The 27,156-nt window shown below is 39.3% G+C and overlaps 1 protein-coding gene across 2 annotated transcripts in view; it reads left to right on the plus strand.

The window, feature by feature from the left end:
- The first annotated feature begins 17,139 nt into the window (after positions 1-17,139).
- Positions 17,140-27,156, plus strand: part of LOC124554082 (poly [ADP-ribose] polymerase tankyrase-1-like) — a 65,948-nt gene continuing 55,931 nt past the window's right edge. Inside the window, exons 1-2 of one of the 2 annotated variants that reach the window (XM_047128132.1) lie at positions 17,140-17,285; positions 19,103-19,201. In XM_047128132.1, the coding sequence (XP_046984088.1) occupies positions 19,135-19,201 (67 nt within the window). In that variant the 5' untranslated portion in view covers positions 17,140-17,285; positions 19,103-19,134. The remainder of the gene's footprint in view (positions 17,286-19,102; positions 19,202-27,156) is intronic. The other variant, XM_047128133.1, reaches the window with a different exon arrangement.

A 27,156-nucleotide genomic window follows, 5' to 3' on the forward strand; every position in this document is an offset into this window, starting at 1 on the left:
GAACCTTGCCCTGGACTTGGAAAGGAAGAAGTGTTCCTGGGCGGTGGTGTCTGCAAACGATGGCGGTAGCACGGACGCTATAGGCCAGAACGCCAACCGAGGCGCCGCTTCTCCCACCACTGCCACTGTCCACCGCAGAGTGAAGTGGCGGAGGGGGTAGTGGACAGCGTAAGCGTGATGCCAAAGAGGAGCAGCACAACATTCATCAGGGACCACCCGAAGATGATAACGTGTCTGTTTCCTGAAATACTGTGGAGGTATTACGACGTGACCCTGCCAGACACCCAAGAATTCTATAAATTAGTTTTATTCCTGTTGAGCATAAGGTGGCACAATGTAATATACCAACATGCCATTGCTCAGTCCTCTGCATAGAGTGAATCACTTCCTCACTTCAGCTATCTCGTGGTTTTACAATGAATGTTCTGTAAATACTTTCCTTAGTGGTCTATATCATAACTGAATTATGTCCATTTGTTCACCTATACACTTCTGTAGCTTCCACATGGAAAGCTCACTCCCGAGAACAAAATACAGGGCTATTACAAATGATTGAAGCGATTTCATAATTTCACTGTAGCTCCATTCATTGACATATGGTCACGACACACTACAGATATGTAGAAAAACTCATAAAGTTTTGTTCGGCTGAAGCCGCACTTCAGGTTTCTGCCGCCAGAGCGCTCGAGAGCACAGTGAGACAAAATGGCAACAGGAGCCGAGAAAGCGTATGTCGTGCTTGAAATGCACTCACATCAGTCAGTCATAACAGTGCAACGACACTTCAGGACAAAGTTCAACAAAGATCCACCAACTGCTAACTCCATTCGGTGACGGTATGCGCAGTTTAAAGCTTCTGGATGCCTCTGTAAGGGGAAATCAACGGGTCGGCCTGCAGTGAGCGAAGAAACGGTTGAACGCGTGTGGCCAAGTTTCACGCATAGTGATGTGAAAGATTCAGTGTTTAAACCTCCTCTACCAAGAAACGTGCCAGAACTGCGAGCTCGCATCAACAATGCTTTCGAACTCATCGATGGGGACATGCTGCGCCGAGTGTGGGAGGAACTTGATTGCCGGCTTGATGCCTGCCGAATCACTAAAGGGGCACATATCGAACATTTGTGAATGCCTAAAAAAACTTTTTGAGTTTTTGTATGTGTGTGCAAAGCATTGTGAAAATATCTCAAATAATAAAGTTATTGTAGAGCTGTGAAATTGCTTCAATCATTTGTAATAACCCTGTACTTACTCTCGTCATACTTTGAACTAGAGTGCTGCAGCACTCAGTGTTAGACCGGTCACGGCTCGCCTGTTGATGGGGGGGACCGAGCCGCTCGTGTCCGGCCTCACACGACTCGGCTCGGTCACGTACTCGTCCCATGTCTGTTGTCCAGATTCCGGACACGCGGATAACCGAGCATGACCGGTCACCACTGGCGTCTCTCCTCCCCTCGCCCCTGCTTGCTGCACTGTACTATACAAATCCAACGACTCTCTCTCTCTCTCTCTCTCTCTCTCTCTCTCTCTCTCTCTCTCTCTCTCTCTCACACACACACACACACACACACACACACACACTCACACAAAATGTATTTATCTCTGTCTGTCTCTCTTTTAATACAAAAGTAACGTTACCATGAATGGGTACGTGACACAACTAAATTCATAATGCACTTGGAAAGCAAAATGATATTTCAATACAATCGTGGATAGAAGACAAGTCTCATTTCCAAACAGAAGATTTATTTTTCCTTTCATTAATAGGAAACATTAAATAAGTGCTGTTTCCGTAATCTAGAAGACAACCATAATCTAGAAGACAACCATCTTCATAAAGAAAGCATGCAAAGAACATTAAACATTTACAGACGTAACTTGTCATACTTTTCACTTGTTTGTAACAGAAACAATATTATAGTTATTGTTGATCAGCAGTAAATCACTAATGCTTTCCGGATTTAATTTGTCTGCGGTGATTTGTTAGTAACATGCCGGCTTTACCTCAGAAGTTACATCCCATAGTGCTCAGAGCCATTTGAACCATGCCGGCTTTACTAAAGCATCTTTCAGTAGATGTGCTTGCTGCTGGGATACATAAAATACGTCTTGCAACTGCAGCCAGGCCTAGCAGATCTTTTTAATGTTTACTCCACCACTTTAAGATGTCACCATCATCTCCGGGGTGCATTAAAATGTAGATATCTACTTCATCTCCTGCGCATGATCTGTTGTTCCTCCATTTCTTGAAACGATCTCTCTTTCTGGGTGGTGATGACACAGTACTTGAAGGATCTACAATAATAAACAAAAAGGATAAGAAATACAGAACTGATGTGGAAATCATCGAAACGTTCTCATAAAAGTGAAGTGTTTTATGTCAATGAAATGTTATACGAATTATAACATTCCCATTTGTCTATAACACACTATCCACTAACCATGCAAAAACGATTATGTTAATGATTGCATGTTGTACCTGCATAAGTAGCACATATTTGTCACACATTGCTAAGAATTTCCTGCTTTTCATTTATTTCAAGCATATTAAGATCAAGGAAAGACGGTCAAAGAAACGTAGTAATTTTATGTTTGGAAGTGATCACAATCTTCTCACAAACGAAATTCAAGGCTCGATTTTTAATCTTTTGTACCTCCTGTTAAAAAATACATATGTGTTAGCACACATCAATTACGCTGGTTAATTATAAATCTATCGCATATCATAATGAAACAGTGCTTTTATTTGTAGTAATTACTCACCTGACAGTCGGTGTCATTGACACTGCAAATTTGTTGCAGTTTGTGGAAGTAAAGACGAACTAATTGGGATGTCAGTTCTTTTTCGCCTTCTAATTCATCTGTGGCCTCTTTAAATGAACTCAGAAAATGTGCAATTTTCCCTGCAAGCTCATTATCATATACTTGCAATCTGTAAGCGGAGTCTTTTTCAGATTGGTTCAAATGGCTCTGAGCACTATGGGACTTAACATATGAGGTCATCAGTCCCCTAGAACATAGAACTACTTAAACCTAACTATCCTAAGGACATACGCATCCAAGCCAGAGGCAGGATTCGAACCTGCGACCGTAACAGTCGCGCGGTTCCAGACTGAAGCGCCTAGAACCGCTCGGCCACGCCGACCGGCCAGAGTCCTTTTCCCTTAGCAAAGGAGCAACTTTGTTATACTGAGTGTGTAAGGATTCCAGCATAGTGTACAAGATGTTCCAGCGTGTGCAGACCTCTTGTTTCAACGATGATTTCAAAGACGAGCAGAGGCCACTTTTCTTAATGTACCTTACAATTCATTTTGCAGTATTTATTGTTATTGCGATGTTCGGGGCATGATTTAACAAAAAGTTATCTTCATCAAAAGTATGGCTAAGTGCTGTGATTATATAATGAGCAGCATAGCACTAGGACCCTTTCGTGATGCCGGCCACGGTGGCCGAGTGGTTCTAGGCGCTTCAGTACGGAACCGCGTGACTGCTACGGTCGCAGGTTCGAATCCTGCCTCGGGCATGGATGTGTGTGATGTCCTTAGGTTAGTTAGGTTTGAGTAGTTCTAAGTTCTAGGGGACTGATGACCTCAAATGTTAAGCCCATAGTGCTCAGAGCCATTTTGAACCCTTTCATGATTTTCCAAAGCCTTTATTACATTGGCACCCTGGTCGGAGAAAAAACAAAACTGTGCAACATGTTCGGCGAAATGTCCCAAATCAACCATCCTCTCTTCAATTTCTTTCATAATATTTACTCCCGTCTTCTTAACGTCTGGGAATTTTGTTGTAAATAAAACATTGTTGACAAGAGACCAATCTGTGTTAATGTAATGTGTTGTATGCGTCAAATAGTGCACCTGATTATGCGAATCAGACCACATATCAACAGTCGCAGCACATGTTTTATTAATAACTCCCGCAATAACATAAGACATTATGTTATTTCGTATTGCATCAGCTTGTTCTTTGACATGTCTGCTTATAGTAGAGGAATGCGGCATGACATCTGCCACGTTAAATTCTCCATAATGGCACCTATGTTTATTAATTCTTGGCCTAGTTCTCTGAAACCTTCACCGGAAACAGCATTAAAAGGTTTCATATCTTTAGCACACATTGCAACTCACTTTGCTGTAATACTATTTTTTATTACTGCCCGTATCCCTGAAGGAGCTTTATCTTTGTGAGATTACTTGCAACTGTGTTTCTTTAAATGATTGGTTCCTGGCTGGAAACGCAATAATGTGGAGCAGTTTATGCATGATACTTACCCAGTAGATGCTCTGTTTTCGTCTACAACCAAGAGAAATGTGCTCCATTCTTGGCTTTTTAGACCTTACCGTTTTTTCAATGTGTAAACATTGGTTTCAATCTTATGTCTTACTGCACTGGATTCCTCGCACCGCTTAAATACAGAAAGAGACACACCGCAAATGAGAAGCCCGTACTGGCTGCAGACTCACCCGGATAATGACACATGTAATGTGGTTGAAGTTACGTGCTACGTATTCGGTCACGCCTTCTATGCTCGGTCACAAGACCTGGTGAGGGCAGACTATCCAGTTAGGGTGTGCTCGCCCCATCTCGTTCTTTGTGCTCGCTTACTCGGTCATGCAGGACTCTACTTTGAACCTCTGGAGACACATTCCCCGTTCTCATGTGTAGTCCTTCTTGTACATGTTTGTCTATATTGATTTGACATGCAGTGAGAGCATCTATACTATCATCGTGGGTAGTTCCACTTACTTTGCCGTTGCCAACCCACACAATTTCACATTTATTTTGTGAACAGTAACATATAATGGCCTGTCTGATTGTAGAATAGACTAAGAAGTGTAGTACGTAAAAGATACATTTTCACAGGCTTTTAAGGTAAAATAATTTTTTGAAACTGGACATTATTCTGACACATCTGTCCATTCAGACTATTCACTGTTGACGTTTTTCATGTGCAGTACGTGCATTACTCATCAGTCTGGTATTTGCATCACTAGGGGTTTCAATTAGCCTACACTGCTAGAAAATTTGAACAACACACTTATGTGTAATAATTTTCCGGTGTAAGGAACAAACTTAAAAAACCTTCTCAAACATTTGTAAAGTGAAGGAAACTGTAATTTGGACACAAAAATTTATAACCTACTTGCTTTTTCTTATGGTAGATAATTCCTGAGAATCTGAGGATCGAGTTCTCTGCCAACAATGTTTAGAGCAAATTATTACTTCATGTTTAGGTGAGACAGCATTACAATATTTCTTTTGCAATAAGAGCTACATAATGAGGACAAATAATGTCTGCATAAATTGGCAATAGTTAATGTTCCCGCAACACAGACATATTGTTGTTGTTGTTGTGGTCTTCAGTCCTGAGACTGGTTTGATGCAGCTCTCCATGCTACTCTATCCTGTGCAAGCTGCTTCATCTCCCAGTACCTACTGCAACCTACATCCTTCTGAATCTGGTTAGTGTATTCATCTCTTGGTCTCCCTCTACGATTTTTACCCTCCACGCTGCCCTCCAGTACTAAACTGGTGATCCCTTGATGCCTCAGAACATGTCCTACCAACCGATCCCTTCTTCTGGTCAAGTTGTGCCACAAGCTCCTCTTCTCCCCAATTCTGTTCAATACCTCCTCATTAGTTATGTGATCTACTCACCTAATCTTCAGCATTCTTCTGTAGCACCATATTTCGAAAGCTTCTATTCTCTTCTTGTCCAAACTATTTATCATCCACGTTTCACTTCCATATATGGCTACACTTCGTACAAATACTTTCAGAAACGACTTGCTAACACTTATATCTATACTCGATGTTAACAAATATCTCTTCTTCAGAAACGATTTCCTTGCAGGTCTACATTTTATATCCTCTCTACTTCGACCATCATCAGTTATTTTGCTCCCCAAATAGCAAAACTCCTTTACTACTTTAAGCCTCTCATTTCCTAATCTAATTCCCTCAGCATCACCCGGCTTAATTCGACTACATTACATTATCCTCGGTTTGCTTTTGTTGATGTTCATCTTAGATCCTCCTTTCAAGGCACTATCCATTCCGTTCAACTGCTCTTCCAAGTCGTTTATTGTCTCTGACAGAATTACAATGTCATCGGCAAACCGCAAAGTTTTTATTTCTTCTCCTTGGATTTTAATACCTACTCCAAATTTTTCTTTTGTTTCCTTCACTGCTTGCTTAATATACAGATTGAATAACATCGGGGAGAAGCTACAACCATGTCTCACTCCCTTCCCAACCACTGCTTCCCTTTCATGCCCCTCGACTCCTATGACTGCCATCTGGTTTCTGTACAAATTGTAAATAGCCTTTCGCTTATTTTAACCCTGCCACCTTCAGAATTTGAAAGAGAGTATTCCAGTCAACATTGTCAAAAGCTTTCTGTAAGTCTACAAATGCTAGAAACGTAGGTTTGCCATTCCTTAATCTTTCTTCTAAGATAAGTCTTAGGTTCAGTATTGCCTCACGTGTTCCAATATTTCTACGGAATCCAAACTGATCTTCCCCGAGGTCGGCTTCAACTAGTTTTTTCCATTTCTCTGTAAAGAATTCGTGTTAGTATTTTGCATCTGTGACTTATTAAGCTGATTGTTCGGTAATTTTCACATCTGTCAGCACTTGCTTTCTTTCAGATTTGAATTATTATACTCTTCTTGAAGTCTGAGGGTATTGCCCCTGTCTCATACATATTGCTCACCAGATGGTAGAGTTCTGCCAGGACTGGCTCTCCCAAGGCCGTCAGTAGTTCTAATGGAATGTTATTTACTCCTGGGGCCTTGTTTCGACTCAGGTCTTTCAGTGCTCTATCAAACTCTTGACGCAGTATCGTATCTCCCATTTCATCTTCATCTACACCCTCTTACATTTCCATAATATTGTCCCCAAGTATGTCGCCCTGGTATAGACCCTTTATATACTCCTTCCACCTTTCTGCTTTCCCTTCTTTGCTTAGAACTGGGTTTCCATCTGAGCTCTTGATATTCATACAAGTGGTTCTCTTTTCTCCAAAGGTCTCTTTAATTTTCCTGTAGGCAGTATCTATCTTACCCCTAGTGAGGTAAGCCTCTACATCCTTACATTTGCCCTCTAGCCATCCCTGCTTAGCCATTTTGCACTTCCTTTTGAGCTCATTTTTCAGACATTTGTATTCCTTTTCGCCTGCTTCATTTACTGCATTTTTATATTTTCTCCTTTCATCAATTAAATTCAATATTTCTTCTGTTACCCAAGCATTTATACTAGCCATCGTCTTTTTACCTACTTGATCCTCTGCTGCCTTCACTACTTCATCTCTCAAAGCCACCCATTCTTCTTCTACTGTATTTCTTTCCCCCATTCCTGTCAATAGTTCCATTGTGCTCTCCCTGAAACTCTGTACAGCCTCTGGTTTAGTCAGTTTATCCAGGTCCCATCTCCTTAAATTCCCACCTTTTTGCAGTTTCTTCAGTTTTAATCTACAGTTGATAACCAATAGATTGTGGTCAGAGTCCATATCTGCCCCTGGAAATGTCTTACAATTTAAAACCTGGTTCCTAAATCTCTGTCTTACCATTACATAATCTATCTGAAACCTGTCAGTATCTCCAGGCTTCTTCCATGTATACAATCTTCTTTTATGATTCTTGAACCAAGTGTTAGCTATGATTAAGTTGTGCTCTGTGCAAAATTCTACCAGGCGGCTTCCTCTTTCATTTCTTAGCCCCAATCCATATTCAGCTACTACGCTTCCTTCTCTCCCTTTTCCCACTACCGAATTCCAGTCACCCATGACTATTAAAGTTTCGTCTCCCTTCACTATCTGAATAATTTCTTTTATTTCATCATATATTTCTTCAATTTCTTCGTCATCTGCAGAGCTAGTTGGCATATAAACTTGTACTACTGTAGTAGACGTGGGCTTTGTGCCTATCTTGGCCACAATAATGCGTTCACTATGCTGTTTGTAGTAGTTACCTGCAGTCCTGTTTTGTTATTCATTATTAAACTGACTCCTGCATTACCCCTATTTGATTTTGTATTTATAACCCTGTATTCGCCTGATCAATAGTCTTGTTCCTCCTGCCAGTGAACTTCACTAATTCCTACTACATCTAAGTTTAACCTATCCATTTCCCTTTTTAAATTTTCTAACCTACCTGCTCGATTAAGGGATCTGACATTCCACGCTCTGATCCGTAGAACGCCACAAGCTCCTCTTCCCCCCAATTCTGTTCAATACCTCCTCATTAGTTATGTGATCTACCCACCTAATCTTCAGCATTCTGAGTGGTCTCCGCCCGGAGATACAAATGGGGGACTATTTTACCTCCGGAATATTTTACCAAAGAGGATGCCATCATCATTTAACCATACAGACATTTTACAACACGTGAATTAAAAGCAAAACCCTACACATAAAACCTTTCATTTAAGTATCTGGGTACTTTCGGATGGTATCAACCATATATAATGGCAAAGTAATGATAGCCTACGATTACACGAAATCTTGCTGCCGTGTGATACATATGAATCTTCATCAGGTTTGATTCCATGGAGATTTTTGTCTGATACATGAATCTGCTATCAAGTGGTGCATCACTTTCAACAGAAAATACTGTCACCTCAAGTATTTGGAAGCAGTCATCATTTCTGTGTCTGCTCTATCCGCACCTGCCACCAACACACCCTTATTCTTCCATCCACATATGATGGTTCTTAGTTTCTAATCTGTTACCTAAATGTGCAACCAACTACAAATTATGAGTACCTGACAACAAAAACAAAAACTGAAGACAGAGAATTACTCATCTGTATATAATTTGACATTTGATTAATACAGTCATTGCTTAGTGGCTGCTGCCTTCACTTAGTTACAACTGCAGGACTGGATTAGGCCTAAAGCAGGAAAACTTACTAATCTAAATTCTTACTTTCCTCAACTATTATCTCTCACAGACACTTCTTGTTTTGCATACTACAGCCAAGGCTAGAAGTTCTGTTGTTGATCAGAGTTATAAAACAAGGGCAATACACAAGAATGAAATGCATCTGGGTTTACCAATGATAGCAACTGCTACAGAAAAGTGCCACAACTTTAGCAAGGAAACACAAAACTACATAAGTAACTCTGTGTTGCTCAAAGTGCTACATCAGGTATTGCTACATAAGGAGTTACCATTTGTCTGCATTTGTGCAAACATATCCACATTTTCAACATTTCATGTAGTGTCCGCATTCATTTTTACACTTTCTGCTAATGTCCATATTTTTTCAGTTTTGGGAACTAAGATTGTTTGATTTTTGTTTTCATCACATCTCATCAACAATTTATATGCATTTTACTTCAGTTATTGAATTACATCATCGTGGACTTAAGTGCAAGATTCTATCAAATCTATGATAAAAATATTGAAACTGATGATGAAAAGTGTTTTGATCAGTTTTCAGATTTAAAAACAGGCATTACCATTTATGAAGGAAAATCTGAACCAAACCAGAAGAAATGGTGCAAGTACATTAATTGTGTAGTAGCGAAGCACAGTTTAGATAATTAATCAAAATTACACACTTTTTCATTGAAGTGCCAGCCCATAATGCTTGTGTTGAAGGACTGTTCTCCTTACAGGTGCAGTGGACAAAGGAGAGAAATAGAGTGACATTTTAATCTGTAAAATGGATTTCAGTGGTAAAATTTAGTTTGTGTAAAATAGATTGCAATGGTAAAATTTTATTTGCGCTCACAAAAGGGGGTCAATGGAGGCATCTGATCCCACCAGTCTGCTTAGAGCTGTGACATAAGGGCATTGTGGTGTGTGACGTCATTATAGTGCAGAGTTTAGTTTAAGAGTCTGTTGTGTTCATAGATGTCATCTTGTTGTGGTTGATGGTGTCCTCTGGTGGTGGTGGTGGTGGTGGTGGTGGTGTGTGTGTGTGTGTGTGTGTGTGTGTGTGTGTGTTGTATTAGATTCATTTGAGCTTTGGTATTGGCAGAGTGGAGTTTTTGCGAGTGTCTGTGACTGAAGAATTGAAATTGGTTTCAGTGAGTTATCATCCATTTTTTTTTCAATGTGATTTCGTTGTTGATAGAAGTTATTAGTTTGCGGTTTGTGGTGTAGTAAGAAGTGCCTTCTTTTGTTAGGTATGGATATGATTATGAAATACAATAGCACGAGGTTTCTTGCGGATACGGGTGAGGGCATGATGTCTTTGATCAAGTTTCTCCAGATGTTCAGACTGTTAGCAGAGGTTGTGAAATGTAGCACATTCAGGAAAAACATGAGGTTGGCGTCTCGGACCAGGGACTGTTATATGTGGCGCTGTCGAAAGGATAACTTTTGGCACTCCATCAGACATGGAACCTGGTTCAAGAAATCTAGGTTGGCCATGAGAGAGATTGTTTTGATGACTTACTATTATTGTTATCGGTCTTCTATCAGTTTTTGCACACATGAGGCTACAGTGAGTGAGAGGATGGTTTTAGATTGGTTTTCTTTTTGTAGGTAAGTGTGTTCAGAGTATGTGATGTACAGGGGTAAGTTGGGCGGTCCGGGGTTGGTGGTTGAGATATATGAATCTCAATATCGGAAGAGAAAGTATGGGAGGGGTAAGTCTCCAGCAGGTTTATCGATGTGGGGGGCTGTTATTTTGGGAGCTGGGTATGTGGATTGTGTTTTCAGGTTTTGGAAGGGCCTATTAGGAGTGAATTGGTGGGGTTAATTGAAGAGTATATAGAGGAGGGGAGTACTGTAGTGACAGATGCTTTTTCGTCATAGAGGGGGTTGGGGAAGAGGGGTTATGGTAATTTAGTTGTAAACCATAGTTAAACGTTCAAAAATTATGAAACTGGGGCATGTACCAATACAATTGAGGTGTTTTGGGGGACAGTTAAATTAATCAGTCATAGGGAGGGGGAAGAGGTGTTCTTCTAACCTGTATTCTCATTTAGATTAGTATTGCTGGCTGAAGAGTTGATCTGAGAAGTATTGTTGTATTGTTTTTTTTTTCTTTTTTTTTTAAAAAAAAGGTGGTTAGTAAGATGTACAGGCCAAGGATGGTTAGTTGAGGGCATTCTGTGTGTGGGAGAGAGGGGGGGGGGGGGGGGGTTGTAAGTAATGGTTGTGGATTTATGTGGGTTGGGGGTGGGGACTTGTTTTATGATTATGTTGCAGAGGATCTGTTTTTTTTTTTTTTTTTTTTTTTTTTTTTGCAGTTTTTTTTTGAGCTGCAATGTGTGATTGAGTTTCCTTTATTTTGTGGGTTTTATTTGTTGGCGGATTTTTGGTTTTGGGGAGGGGTGTTGAAGTTTGGGGGGGGGGGTTGGGGTTGGGAGGCTGTGGATGGTTTGGGAGTTTTTTGGTTGTGTTTTCTTTGGTTTTGTGTGTGTGTGCTTGATTGGGGTGGCTAACCTAGTGTGAAGTGGCGGAATTTGTTTGTGGTAAGTAGTCATTTTTTTGGTTATATTGTTCATTAGTTGTGATGTTTTGTGGGGTTTTTATGTATTGTGGGTTTGGTTTTATTTATCACAGTTGTAGGTGTTTGTTTTTTGGTATTGTCAGCTGTGGTTGACATGTAGGTTCAGGGAAATGTCCGACTCCAATTTGTGTTGTCAAAATGTGTTTTGGTATCGTCAGCTGTGTCTGACCTATATAGGTTCAGGGAAGTGTCCAATTCCAATATGTGTCCAATTCCAATATGTGTCTTCGTAACTGTATGTGTTTTGTTATCGTCAACTGTGGTTGACCTATATATGGGTCAAGGCAAGTGTCCGATTCCAATTTTTGTTGTTTTAGGTGTTGGTCTTGTGGTATCGATAGTTGCGGCGCGATTCTAATTTTTGTAGTTGTAGGTTTTTATTTTGTGGGATCAACATTTGCAGTTGAGCTATGTACGTCAAGGGAAGTGACCGATTGTTGTGGATTTTGTGGGTTTAGCGAAATGTGAGAATCTTGTGTTATTTTTCGACGTCATTTTGTGTAGTTTGGGATCATGGTGTCCTTTTTTACACGTTTATAGTTAGCTTGTCCCCACACTAAAACCCCCAATTTCCCGCTAATTTGATTATATTTTTGGGGGGAGATGTTATTGTCGTATTTATATGTTTTTTGTGTTTACGTAGTGACGTCACAAGTGACATAGATACTCACTATCCACTTATCACAAAAAGATGCACCCCTAACAACAGAAAAAAAAGAACCTCAGCACTCTAACAAGTGGTACACTCTAGAGCTCAAGCAAATAAGGACACTGCTACTTATACTAAAAAATAACAGTGATAAAAATGAGGAAGCCAGGAAACACTATGTGACCCTTAAGAAGTTGTACAAATATGAAATAAAATCAGCTAAATGTAAAGTAAATGATGAATATATTGCAGGCTCAAAAAATGCCTGTCAAGCAGCTTGGAATATAATAAAAAGTTAAATCAAGATGAGCAAACAGGAAGCCACAGTGCCTATAGATTGCAACATCCTTAACAAATATTTTATAAATTGTGCCAGCTCTCATTCTTCTTCTTCTTCTTTTGGTAAAAATAATTCTGATAATATTTCAGCTGCTGTAACCCTTCTTAAACAACAAGCACCAGCAACCAAGAAATTCTCTTGGTCAAAAATCACCTCCCGCCACATTATCAAATCAATAAAGAAACTTAAAAACTCAAAAATAGAGGACTATTACGGGCTTAGTAACAGTATTGTTAAACACATAGCCACTGCAATCTTAATGCCACTAACATATCTGATGAATCACATACTTGAAGAAGGACTATTCCCTGAATGTCTGAAAATGTCAGTTATGCTCCCAATCTATAAGAAAGTTGACAGAAAAATGCCAAACAATTATAGACCCATATCAATAGTTTCCATTGTATCAAAAGTAATAGAAAACTGCATACATATCCAAATTAACAATTATTTTGAAAGTAATAAATTATTGAGTAAGAACCAGTTTGTCTTTCGATCTGAACTATCGACAACCAAAGCAGTTGAATGCCTCCTTAGTAATATATATGAAAACAAGAAACTCACTTGTGCTACACTGTTAGATTTAAAAAAGGCCTCAGTCACACATGAAATAATGATAAAAAACTAGAACATTACGGTATTGTAGATAAACCATTACAATTTTTTCAATCGTACTTAAGCAATAGGGTACATTTAGTAAAAATAAACTATCAAAAGTCAACACCCATGAAAGTAAAGAGAGGAATTCCACAAAGCTCAGTGCTTGGCCCTTTCCTGTTCATTGTTTACATCAATGACTTCTCAAATTGTATGCCATGCAACAATGTACTGCATGCTGATGATATGACACTAATAACAGATGGAGAAAATAAGCAAGATGTCATAGAATACAACAAAGTAGTAACTGAAATGAGCAGTGACTGGTGCAGAGCCAACCTTTTATCAATAAACAAACTGAAAACTGAAGAAATTTACTTCACCCTGAAAGCAACTGAACAGAATACAAAAAATGTCAAGTTACTGGGTTTACATATAGATCAAAAACTTACATGGGTCAGACACACAAATTATCTATGTGGCAAACTTGCTCGAACTCTCTATTACATAAGCTGAGACACGTTATTAGTAAAAATCTGCTAATCTCCACATACTTAGCTTTTTTCCATTCACAACTGCAATACGGGGTACTTCTTTGGGGTAACTCAGTGGGTTAAAGTACCATCTTCAAGTGGCAGAAGAAAGCAGTCAGGTGCATTTTAGGACTAGCACCAACACAAAGTTGCTAAAATCATTTTAAAGAACTAAAGATAATGACACTACCCAGTACATACATTTATAATTGTTTAATATATGCTAAAGAGAACGTAAAGAACTTTAATTTAAGATCTGAAGTGCATGTTCATAATACTCGAAATAATAGTAACATAGACCTAACATACACAAGGCTGACATTAACACAAAAGAGCCATAAACACCTTAGCTAGAAATTTTATAACAAACTCCCAAAGGCTGTGAACGAACTACCGATGAATAACTTTAAGCGAACAATATAAGTGTGTCACAAATGTACACCATATTACTCACTTGATGAGTTTCTAAACAGTGACACAAAAGAGATATGCTACATGAAACAAAAAACTGCCATATGAATTATACCTATATGTTTGTGACAGTAATATACCAACACAGACCTTTTACATGGATACATAAGATGTACCATAAATATATGTCAATACTATTGTATATTTAACTGTTATGATGTATTATTATTATTATTACTATTGTGAATGAATAATTGTTGCATTATCAATATTACTTTAGCACGCACATCTGCTTGCCCTGCACAGGCATAATTATGTACAATAATAATTATTGTAATTAAAAAAAATGTATTGAACACGCTGACGATGCCAATTGTAAGGAAAACATACTGAAAGGCAAATAAAGATTCTATTCTATTCTAATGAGAATGGTCGTTTCCTCTGGATTGAATAATGTTTCACTTGGCAGTCCTAAAGGGATTAGTCCAGATCTCGATTGGCACATCACCGTCACTGTTTTTCAGCAATCATACTTTATTATTTTAAAAAAAGGAAAATTTGAAACTAATATCGATTACCTGAGTTATGTATGCTATTCTAGAACAGTTATATATGATATTACGCCAGCAATCTTCGCCTTAGTCTACCCTCTTATCGAGGTCCAGACTTCAACTGTCCTAATAACATGATGTTCAATCCCATTGTAGCTCTCCTCATTATGGGGTTTCAGGACATAGTAGCCCTATCAAAATTGCAAAAAATATTCAGGTGTTGCAGACGTCATGTCTCCAATAACAACGCACGTTGCTACTGGGCAAATGTTGGCTGATCATGTATTTGTTTTGAGATTTGTAAAACAACTTAGGTAATGAATAGGTGGCACATATGTTCAAGTAACGATAATTTAATAAACATGCTTTGACTTATTTTCTCTTTATTTTTTTCAATATGTGCTTTTCCTAGTTTTTTCCTTCTTTGTATCTTGTCGTCCTGTGGTTGGAAAATACATTAGTATTACTAAATACCTGCTATTTCTAGCACATTTCACCATCGGTTCTAATTAACCAAGTATCAGTACACGATTTTTTATCATTACCTTTTTGATGACTTCCACAATACAAAATCAAATTAGGCCTACATACACAAAATTTCATGGTGAATCTTGGTTTTGTGGGGGTATGAATACTCATTTCCCTTTTCACTGGTGCACAATGTTTACGCTGCCACAGACTTCATACAGAATCAATGAATTCCACATTAGAATATAAATGAACACGAAATATTAAATGAAATATGGCCGTCCCATCGCCCTCACTCCCACCCTTAAGTACCTTGGCGTCACCCTCGACCGTCGCCTCTCCTGGACTCCCCATCTCCGGACAATCCAAGCCAAGGCACGCTCCCGGCTCCGTCTCCTCAAGCTCCTTTCCGGCCGTACGTGGGGTCTGGACCCCTCCACCATACTCCACACCTATAAATCCCTCATCTGCCCTATCCTTTGTTATGCCCATCTGGCCTGGATCTCCGGCCCCCCTACCTTTTATAAATCCCTACAAATCCTTGAACGCCATGCTCTCCGCCTCGCCTATCGCATCCGCCTCCCCTCCCCCACGCGGATCCTGTACGATCTCATCCCCTTCCCCCACCACCTCCTTTTCCTTGAAAGGATACAGATCCTGTACACCTCCCACAAACTCGATCCTCCTCACCTGCTTGTCTCACCCATCCTCTCCCACCCCCGCCCGCTGCCGCGCCTGTATTCCCACGTCCCACCCAGTCTCCATCTCTCCACCCTCCTTATCCTCTCCCAAGGTGGCTTCCGACAGCTCCCCCTCCCTGATGGTGTCCTCCTCCCCTTCAATCAACTTTGATCCTCCACCCCCCCCCCCCCCCCCCCCAACTTCCTGTGTCCTTTCCTTTAGGCACCCTCCCTCCCTTCTCTTCCCTTCCCTTCTCTTTCCTTTCCCCCGTCCCATCCCTCCTCCCCTCTTCCCCCGGGCTTCTCCTCCCCCTATCTCCCCTGCCCATGGCATCTGCTCTCCCCTCTCCCACCCCCACCCCCCTCCTCCTCTCTTGGCAGGTCACCGTACTCGTACACGGTTAGTGAACAATCGCGCGCCGGAGATCAACGCCCGTGTTCTGTGTGTGCCGTCGTTTTGTGCTTAAGTGGTTCAGTGTTATTCGTTTTGTGCACCTACGTTCACGTGTGACAATTTTCGTCTCTGTCTGTGTTCAAATGTCTGAACAATTTTAACTTGGACTCTACGCCCGTGAACGGCACCTAGTATTTTAAAAAGTGTTTGTCTCCGTTTATATGTCCGCCATCTTTTTTCTAATTGTCTTCATTTGTATCTTCGTGTTTCTCTGCGGCCAAAGAGCGGCATGGTATGCTGCTGCAGGCCTGCCTGTAAACAGGTTTCAAAATAACAATAAAGAAAAAAAATTAAATGAAAGGTGAATCACAACTTTGTGAGGGTAAAAGGAGACAACGTACATCGTTTCGCGGTTTGCCGAATTGATACGAATTATGATTTATTGATCATTGCAACTCCCAGCAATTTCGTCGCAAATATTTCTTTCCATTCTTGATCATTTACTGACACAAGGCTCTTTGTGTTTTGCCAATGCCAGCGGTTAATTTCCTTTCGATTCGCGCCGAACGGTTTCATTGGTTCTCTGCATTGTCGAGAGTGCAATGGAATGTATTTTTGATCGAGAAAGTAAGCGTGCATCTCCAGATGCGTGGGAAGTGGTGATTTGTGGGACGATGACGAATTGTGTTTATTAATATCAATGGCGGCATTAGACCTCTGTGCTGAGATAACTTGTACTGGATTTGGAATACCACAGGATTCTTTTCATGCCTTTCATTAAAGGAAACATGCATTTCATGCCTATACCTTTTATCAGAATTATCAAAATTACCTAATAAAAAGTGTGTACGATATGAAATGCAATACTCATGTTTTCCGAGGCGCTAAAAACAACAGCATTATTACATCTTTTGAAACAATTATAACAGCTCTTAATTTGACATTCTGTAATGTTAATATTGTGATTGTAATATTAATCAGTTTTTACCAGTGAGTTATTTCTGTTTAAATAATTTTGTAACATACCGGGAACTTTGATTTGTAATGGTTGGCAACGGTCCTCTGGCGGGCTGACACAAAGGGTTAGCCGATACGGCATACGCTATTCCGTTTTGTAAATTTGCTTGCGGGTGTTGCTCATTAGTTTCTAGTCTTTTGACGCTGTGTTTGTTACTTGGCTTCAGTATTAAAAGGTATATGTTATATTATTTTGGTTGTGTTTAGTTAGGATGATATGTAATTTATTTTAATTCCCTTATTTTATTAAAGGCGTAGTAGTAGCAGCGTCGCTGAGTTCTAAGCTTTCAATGATTGTAGAGATCTGTAGTCATGTGACACGTTTGTATCGTTAAAAACCATGAAAAACGAGTAGTACTACCTCAGTAGCGAATTATCTTGTAAAATGAGTCCATAGCTTTTATATTTCTTTTAAATGTCGTTCCTTGTAGCTTTTACTATTTTTATTTCATTACACAGTTACTACTCTTAGGCGCCCTTGTCATTTTGATGCATAACATTTTATTTTTTGTCGTCTTAGAAATAAGTTGCAAATAATATTCTTGTGTAACTGTATTACGTCTGATGGTAACATAAATTTCAATATTATTTTTTACCCGCTTTTATGTCGTAATGTAACATCAAATCTTATGGGGAAAAAAAGCGTGTAATGTTGTACGTACTTATTCGTAGGAAGCATTCTACAAATTTTGCATTGAATGGCGATTTCTTCGCCTGCATTTTTTAAACTTTTTATGTACCTTAAAATGGGACTACATAAATGCAGTTTTGGAATATTTTTGCACCTGCAGCGAACTTTTATCTCCCCACCCCCACCCATCGCTAGGTCCAGTTTTCTTGTGAAAGCTTAAACACTCTTCACAACGTTCAGCTCTTGTTTAGGGTTCTACGTGCATTTTCAAAAATGTAGTTATGTTACTCCATTATGTGGTATTGATTGTACTAAATCGTATGCCCTATGCAGTTAGCGTAGCAGAGAGTTATGCAATACTCTCACCCTGTCATTAACGTTCCTTCAGATTAAGTTGCAAGACCAATTTCTGATAAAATTACATGTTTTCAATCAGTTTTATGATTTTCAAGAATATTTTGACCATTTCTAACTTTATCGTTGTCGCTATAAAAGGTCACCAAAAAGAATAATAGAAACGCTACCAAAATATAGAGCAGCTTTTATCATACAGTAAGAACAAAAATGCTGAAAAAACTTTGTGGGAATAACTTTGCCCTTGTATTTTTCTCTTTCCTTTAAGAATGTCAGTCATTGACCACAGGTTACGTTAGATCTGTTGCAACTATAAAGTCACTTTGAATAAAGACTTACAACCAAACAAGAAATAATTGGTGGACATCTCAGATAGATAAGTTTCACTTCATGTGAGTCATAAATTTCCCTCGTAGAAATTTTAGTTGGAGCAAGTTTGCAAATTATCTGTGATACTTTATACCAAAAGTTTGTCAACTGGATTGGGCCAGTTTGAGAACTTGCCACATTTTGTCATGCATGAATCTTGATGCCTTCATCAATCAGTATGACAGGCTCTGGATGTGTGATTCCGTGTAATCAACAAAAATGTTTTCTATGACAAGTGCAGTGGCTTTGGAAGGGAAGTTGGCAGCTGGGGCATACTAAGCCAATTAATTTTCTTTGTTCTCTTGACTGTGTCATAGCACAAAGCTCACATACCATAGGCAAATTATCAATATACTGTTGTATAGGCAAACAATGTTTGCTCTCTGTATATCACACAGAAGCCACAATTTTCCAAAGTCACTGCCATCCCTAGTTCATTTTCTCTTCCTTCCCCATTGGTTCTTCTGATTTTGTTTTGATATAATGGTGAAAGTGAGGATTTCGTGGGGAAAACCATAGAGTATAATCCCTTGGCCTTGAACATTTACATTTATGCTCCTCTTTTTAGATCAGTCCTTGCTTGTTCTAGATTTTCCATGGATGAATCAGATTTGTGTTTATTGGGATTCTCTTTTTCAGCTTCCAACATACTACTGCTTTGTTTCTGTACGATGTGTGGGCCACATGGACATATTCCAAAAGATCTGAAACTGGATTCTCCGCTCCCCCCAGATAACGGTAACTTATTGACTAGTTTTAGGAAGACAGTTTTCGACACTGTTGGACATTGTTTCCCAATTTTTGCCTGCTATCAGTTAGTCAATAACTCTCCCCATGAGCCTTATACTGACTGAAACATAGCCGTATCTAAGATCTAAGCGAAGTGTCTTGAGTTTGGAGGGAGACATACAAATTGGATGTTTTCCTTACTTTGTGTAAAGACCTTGTAGCTGAAACGGGAACTTTAATTGTTCCCTATCAACACTTACATCATCTGATCAGACAGCTGCTCGTTTCATTATGTTTTTAATCAACCTCTGATTGAGCTTCTGCTTGTGTCACTTCAGACAGGAGTAAGCCCAGTATTTTCTTGGTAGGCTCCATTGAGGATTCGTGTACTTTTCCTACTGAAATGGCAGTGCTTCTCAGATCCACCAAAGTGGGAGGAAACCTCATAAGTAAGAATGCCACAACCTGCACAACTGTATTTTTTCCTTTTCTGAGGTGAAACTCATCCGTCTATAACTTTTCATTGCATCTGGGTTGATACTGTTTTTCATTTCAAGAATTAAGTTGCTCAGTGGAATATCATACCCATAAATAAATAAATAAAAAGAGTAAATTTAGTTTTTATTTCTGTTTTTTCCTGAAATTACCAGTACGAGAAATCCACCTACAGATATTACAATACATAATTAATTATGTACTAAGTGCAGGTCTGTCTTTCAAAAAGCCTTGCAGAAACTGATTTACTTACTGGTACCCAATGGACCATACATTCCATTTTTCAATGTGGCGTGGGCATAATCATTAGACTTTACTTCCAGTCACTTTGTTATGACAGCCAGATTTGTTACTTTCACATTTGTTGGCTCGCCGACTCGAAACCAAATTGTCACCCTCCAACCACCACGACCAAGATTTAAGGAGGGTAGAAGTGCAGTTTGTAACTTCAGCACTGATTTTCTTTCTCTTGATTTGATCTAGGGCATTTTGTGGGTTTCTGTTGTTGTATTGATAGCCTTTGACCCCAGTTTACGAATATACTGCCAAGGCATTGTTTCTGGAATGAAAACAGTCTTCTGCAATCTAAAATGTATCAGACTCATCCTTCTAACCATTTGACTAAACAGGTGTGCTAAACTGTCACCACCAAGCTTCATATTAACATTTCAGTGAATTACTAAAGTAACACATGCAGGTAGAAAGACAAATGTTGTTGCATATTAAACAGATATGTACTGTTGCCATTATTCACACTTACCTTTAATTTGGGCATAATCACAATCAAGTTGGTGGCATCAGTAGGTTTTTAGAACTTAACAACTTACTACTAAAACAATCTTGTACATAACCTCCTGTTGTGCGAATTAAGAAAAAGAGTAGGTTATTGGCCAGTATAATAACCAACCCAAACAAACTTAACCTACACGATGAAACCGACACCACCCCCCCCCCCCCTCGTTAAATTTGAACTAAGTTATGAAATGCTAAGTGTATAAAAATGTACTGATGTAAGTTCATTTTATGGAACTGTTTTGTGAACTTAAAAGTGGAAAAGTTCACCAAATAAAACTCTCAGCAGATGTAAAGAGTATTAAATTTAACATATGTCAGGTTGTGGTGAAGCTGATGTGGGAGGCACTTGGCCTTAGATGTGCTTCTGCTGATTGAGTTTGCAAACAACTTTGAATAGTGCCTGGCCCAGCTGCATTCACTACTGCCATGTGAATGCTCTTCAGGAGTTGAAGAAAGCACAACTGAAAACTTCCGCTGCCGTTTTAAATGTCATGGTACGATCTGCTGGGTGGGACACAAAGCTCAATGGTTTCAGTATGGAAACTTGTTGTTGGAAATGGGAAAACAATTTGGCTATAATGAAAAAAAAGAGTAAGTGTTCAATGACCACCACCCCAACTCTGGTAAAATGGATGACATAAAGGAGGACAGTATACTGTTCAACTACTTCTGCGGTATACTTTTGCTCATGTCATGTTTCATTTTTTACGCTTCATTGATTGCACTCATGGATGCTGCAGAGATTTGAAAAGAAGTTATAGATATATGTTTTAAGTACAACACAGTAAAATGACACATTATATTACTTTATTATACTAATTGTAGTTGTAAATTGATTTAAAACATTAAATTAGAGAGTTTCTGAGGAGATAATCAAGAGTAGAAGCAGCTGCCCATCAAATCGGCTGTAAACCCCCCCCTCTCTCTCTCTCTCTCTCTCTCTCTCTCTCTCTCTCTCTCTCTCTCTCTCTCTCTCTCTCTCTCTCTCTCTTCCCCCCCCCCCCCTCTCTCTCTCTCTCTCTCTCTCTCTCTCTCTCTCTCTCTCTCTCTCTCTCTCTTCCCCCCCCCCCCCATGCGTGTTTGTTTAAAGGGATTTGTGCATATAGCACAGTTATGCACTGTGAAAACACTATTCCTGTAATTTGAATTTATCAATAAAATTATTCCATAACACAAGAGTGAGTGGAAATATGCAAAGTAAATTACTCCATCTGTTATTGCTAGCAGTGGTTGGTGTCTACAGGCTTCCTTTCACATCTACAATTGGCAGTTTTTGGCATTTTGTGTTATTTCCTTTGCTGCACTATTTACAATTGACTTTCTTAACTATTTTTCATTCATCACTGCCTGCAAAATGCCAAATGCAGATGTGAAAGGAAGCCTGTTGACACACTGTTAGCAAGAAGGGAAGGAGCACATTATGTAAAAGAAACACTAGTACCACAGAAGACGCTTTGTAAATAAAATCGAAATGTGGCTGATGTAATTCTATTTAAGATTCCAGTCAGATAACCTATGACAACAGATTGTCAGCTGCTGCAGAAGATGGCCACACAAACAAACAAACCTATTAAATTACTTCATTTTTTAGGGTTCCAGGCCTCAATCTGTAAAAACAGAAACCATATACTATCACTTTATCTATCCCTGCCTGCCTGTCCAACTGTTAAGAATCATTTTTCTCAGGAACAAGTAGACATATAAAAGTTCAAATTTGTCACCTGCCGATGTCTGGTCCCTTGGTTGTGTAAGACTTTTATGCTACTTAGCCACTGCAGTGAAAAGACATGACCATTTATACCACATATTTTGATAATCGAAAGCTCTCATCAAAACTTATATGGTACTTCCCATTGACCTAGAATTATGAAATTTGTCCAAAAGCAAGCTTTCACAGTGCAAGTCAAGGGAAAAATTGTAGATTTGTAATTATATCGCATGAAAAAATTTCTTGGCATTTCGTATCAGACTTTTAACTTGAAACAAAAATATTCTCAAAAGTCTTGGATTCCCTTACCTTGACAGTATCAGTGTCGATAATAGGCAAAAATCATCAATCACTGATTCCTGGAATGGATAATCTGTCTAAATACGTAATTAAGTTTGTATGGAACTCTGTGCTGGAGTCCTACTCGCACCTGGCCAGTTTAAGCCACCTATAGCTGGTAACTATACACTGCAAACATAGCTGAAGCAATGTGTTTCAGTAATTCTAGGCAATGGATTTTACAGCTGAGGCTTAACTTACTGCGTAATTTCCTTATTTGAAAAGCTTACTTTTTGTAGCTTAGGGAGTTCTGTGAGAACTGAGATGGATGTACTGAGTCTTGTCAGAATTATATGACAATCTATTTGCATTGAACTGTTTGTTGTTCTTGAATAAGTGATTAGCTGCCTTTTCGGTACAGGGGCTGGTACTATATTTTTATTTTGTTACATAAATTGATAGATATGGGTTTCCAGAACAGTTTAGGTAGATAGTAAATTCCCAATTTCATGTAAGAGATATTGAGTAGTGTTAGTTGTGTAGAGATAATTTTACATTGTTGAAAAAAGTACATTCAACTTGAGACATGGAAAGCAATGTGTTTATCTCCATGCTTGGGGTGTTACTTTAAAACTTTGTGCTGAAAGTGAGGTTTATAACTACATAATTTAATGGTATGTCATGAATTTCATTGTTAATTTACTGTGTAGGAGATGTGGGCGTAGACTTCTAGAAACTACTTTGTTGCGGTGACTGCTCTTTGCTATTTTGTAATGTTCTCTACACTTCCTGATAATTTACACTCTGTGCTGCCTGCAGTAAATGTTTTCGTTCTTAACGTCCTCTTCATTGTCTTTCCTCTTTCTTAAAATGTATTGTTTACCTAAATAAAAAGGTTGCCCAATTTTAATTTCTGAATGTTAAAGCCGTTTTCAGTGTCTACTGTAGCTGTCATACAGCTGAAATTTATTCTTCATGTATTCCATTACATTATGGGTAAGTGGTCATTTTCAAATGCCTGCAAAAACAATACCAACAAAGTTAAAATAAAAAGCTTTTAGTGTTGTTACATTCTGCGTGTTAAATTCTATAATCCTTGCTGTTGCAACTGCAACTGTGTCGCACTCACAAACAAATTAGTGCTATGTGGAACACAAATAGTTATGTGAAATAAATGCTGAAGTGGAAGTTCAACTTATCCAGTAAATTAAGTACTCTGTCCTGCAAAACATAGTTTTTAATTTTAAACAAGCAAATGTCTTATAGCACCATAAGTATATACCAACGAAGATATGATAAATGAATGAGTGTGAAATCCGTAACGCCATTTAGAAAGTTGGAGTAAACACTTCGGCAAACTAATGTAGATGCTCAGTTCAGCATGTTTTGCTCAACTTGGAGTTTAGAATTATTTCATTACGTTGACCTAAAGAAAAGTTTCCTAAGTTTGTATCGTATCACTTCCTTGTCTTCTAGAATTTTCTTCTGGGGGAGTGCATCTCAAGTGTGTAGTGTTTATTCAACAGAAGCCAACAGTCAGAAAATTGTGCAAACTAGATAATCTTTAAGGAATGTGAATGGTCATTCAATTATAAATACATTTATTTCCTTGCAGTTTTTCTTGTTCTCAATAAAAATGAGTTTAAGGTGAAAAGTGACTTCCTCAAACACTAATGTGCAGACATAATTTCAGGTTGACTTTGTGTACTTCTGTGGAGTTGTAGGCAGAGTTCCACACACCAGTGCTAAGATAATCAACAAGATCTCATCCAAAATAAAGCAAAAACATGAAACCCCAAGCAACAAGAAAATTAAACACACAGCTCACTAGTCATAATACTAAATAAATGTGTTGTCTAGATTCAAGCATTAAAAATATCAGCCTTGTAACTACTGTGTCCCAGAATGAGATATTCACTCTGCAGCAGTGTGTGTACTGATATGAAACTTCCTGGAAGATTAAAACTGTGTGCCAGACCGAGACTCGAACTCGGGACCTTTGCCTTTTGGAAGGTAGGAGACGAGATACTGGCAGAAGTAAAGCTGTGAGGATGGGGCATGAGTCGTGCTTGGGTAGCTCAGTTGGTAGAGTACTTGCCTGCGAAAGGCAAAGGTCCTGAGTTCGAGTCTCAGTCCGGCACACAAGACTGTGTCCCACTTCAGTGATTGACAGAATGTAAATGTAGATTCTTAAGCCTTCATAAATTCTCCAACTCTCAACCAGCTACCTTTAAACCCAACATAGGTCATCGGCTATACTGCAGAGTAGTCTGTCACACCAACTCATATTCCAAAAAATATATACACTCTGTGTGCATGTGCTTGTTTATGTACTCTTCCCTTCCCGTTTGTGCACGTGTGTCACACACCACATTATGGGGCGAAGCCATCAGCAGGTATCGGTAGGTTCAGTTGACGTAATCGGCAAATAATAAAATAAACATATTGTACCTTAGGTGCTGAAAGTACGAAGAATACTACTCTATTCTGCTCTAAATAGATACCACTTGTAATGCCACAGATTTTCTTGGTATGATTAATACACTGCTTTGTGGTGTTTAGCATTGTCAATTCCATTTGTCCGCACTGTGTGAGGCAGCAAGCACACATACCCCATCTCTCAACACCTGAAGATGACTAATGGTTTGGTCATTGAAATACTGTGCAGATAAATGCAATTAACTAAACTGAACACTTGAAACCATGTTATCAGTACAAGTCATGTAAAAGTTGGTCTGAATTACTACAAAAGTTTGGTCAGTACAGTTGTGTTCCTGTACAATAGGCTTAACGTGTCATTTCCTTAAGGGCAACCTCCAAATAAATATGCATGAATTTTAAACGGTGAAAGAGGGCAAAGTGCTTTAGACTTCTAAATGGTGGTGGTGGTGGTGGTGGTGGTGGTGGTGGTGGTGGTGCTTGTTATTATTTCTGTTAGGGGATCAGAAAGTAACATACAGTAATTTTTTTTCTCCCCTGGTATTGTTGCTGGAATGTTGAAATTGCACTATGGTATAGTTCGAAGCTTGTGCTACAGATGGTATTTTGTTTCTGTTTGCAGCTATAGTGAGAGAAGCCTGAACTATGAAACAATCTTGTCGAGCATGCTACTGTCGCCAACTTGTGATGGACAGTGAAGTGTAGTTTCTATGTTTGTGGGCCAAAGGGTATAAGCTGACTGAAATTCACAGATACATATGTGGCTTATACGGGGATGACTGTACGGATGGTAGCAATGTCTGCATGTGTTGTGCCTGCTTCCAGGAAGGCCTTATGAACCTTGGTGATTCACCACACTCCTGGTGGCTGGTAACAGCTGCAATCCTGTAGAATGCTGCAGCTGTTGCAGCAGTTTTGAATGACTGGCATGTGTGCAACTGTGAACCTTACTGCAATAGTTCAACATTTCCTGTGGTGCAGTGTATGATATTGTTCATGATACGTTGAAACTGTGCTCGCTGGGTGCCCAAGAATTGACAGACAACCGCAAGGGCCAATGAATGATAACTAACTTGGATCACCTAACATGTTACAGTGCAGAAGGGCATGACTTTCTGAAACACATCGTCACTGGTGCTGAGTTGTGGGCATACCACTGCACGCCCGATACAAAGCAAGCCTCTGTGATGTGTAAGAGAAAACTGAGTGACTTAGTCTGCTAGGCAAGTGCTTGTGTGTGTGTGTGTGTGTGTGTGTGTGTGTGTGTGTGTGTGTGTGTTCTGGGATAAGCATGGTGGACTTTGCCGAAGTTGGGAACACTGTGAATGCTGCAGCCTACATTAAAACTCTGGTTAAGTTGCTTCATGCCATGCTGATTGTTTCTAATTTCTTCGTGAAAATGCTGCTTCTTCTATTAGTGAGAGAATTTCCAAATTTGGATGGAACTGTTCCAGCAACCACCATAGTTAGGACCTTGCACTTCTTGGACTTCAATCTGTTTGGTCCCATGAGGAAATGCCTGGCTCGCCAACAGGGATTTTTGTGTGTGTGTGTGTGTGTGTGTGTGTGTGTGTGGGGGGGGGGGGGGGGTGGTTGATCTAAAATAGCTTGTTGTTGTTGTTTTTGTTGTCTTCAATCCTGAGACTCGTTTGATGCAGCTCTCCATGCTCCTCTATCCTGTGCAAGCTTCATCTCCCAGTACCTACTGCAGCCTACATCCTTCTGAATCTGCTTGGTGTATTCATCTCTTGGTCTCCCTCTAAGATTTTTACCTTCCACACTGCCCTCCAATACTAAATTGGTGATCCCTTGATCCCTCAGAACATGTCCTACCAACCGATCCCTTCTTCTAGTCAAGTTGTGCCACAAGCTCCTCTTCTCCCCAATTCCATTCAATACCTCCTCATTAGTTATGTGATCTACCCATTTAATCTTCAGCATTCCTCTGTAGCACCACATTTTGAAAGCTTCTATTTTCTTCTTGTCTAAACTATTTATCGTCTATGTTTCACTTCCGTACATGGCTAAACTCCATACAAATACTTTCAGAAACGACTTCCTGACACTTATATCTATACTCGATGTTAACAAATTTTTCTTCTTCAGAAACGCTTTCCTTGGCATTGCCAGTCTAAATTTTATATCCTCTGTACTTCGACCATCATCAGTTTATTTTCCTCCCCAAATAGCAAAACTCCTTTACTACTTTAAGCGTTTCATTTCCTAATCAAATTCCCTCAGCATCACC

The sequence above is a fragment of the Schistocerca americana genome, chromosome 11, assembly GCF_021461395.2.
Source record: "Schistocerca americana isolate TAMUIC-IGC-003095 chromosome 11, iqSchAmer2.1, whole genome shotgun sequence".
Taxonomy (NCBI): domain Eukaryota; kingdom Metazoa; phylum Arthropoda; class Insecta; order Orthoptera; family Acrididae; genus Schistocerca; species Schistocerca americana.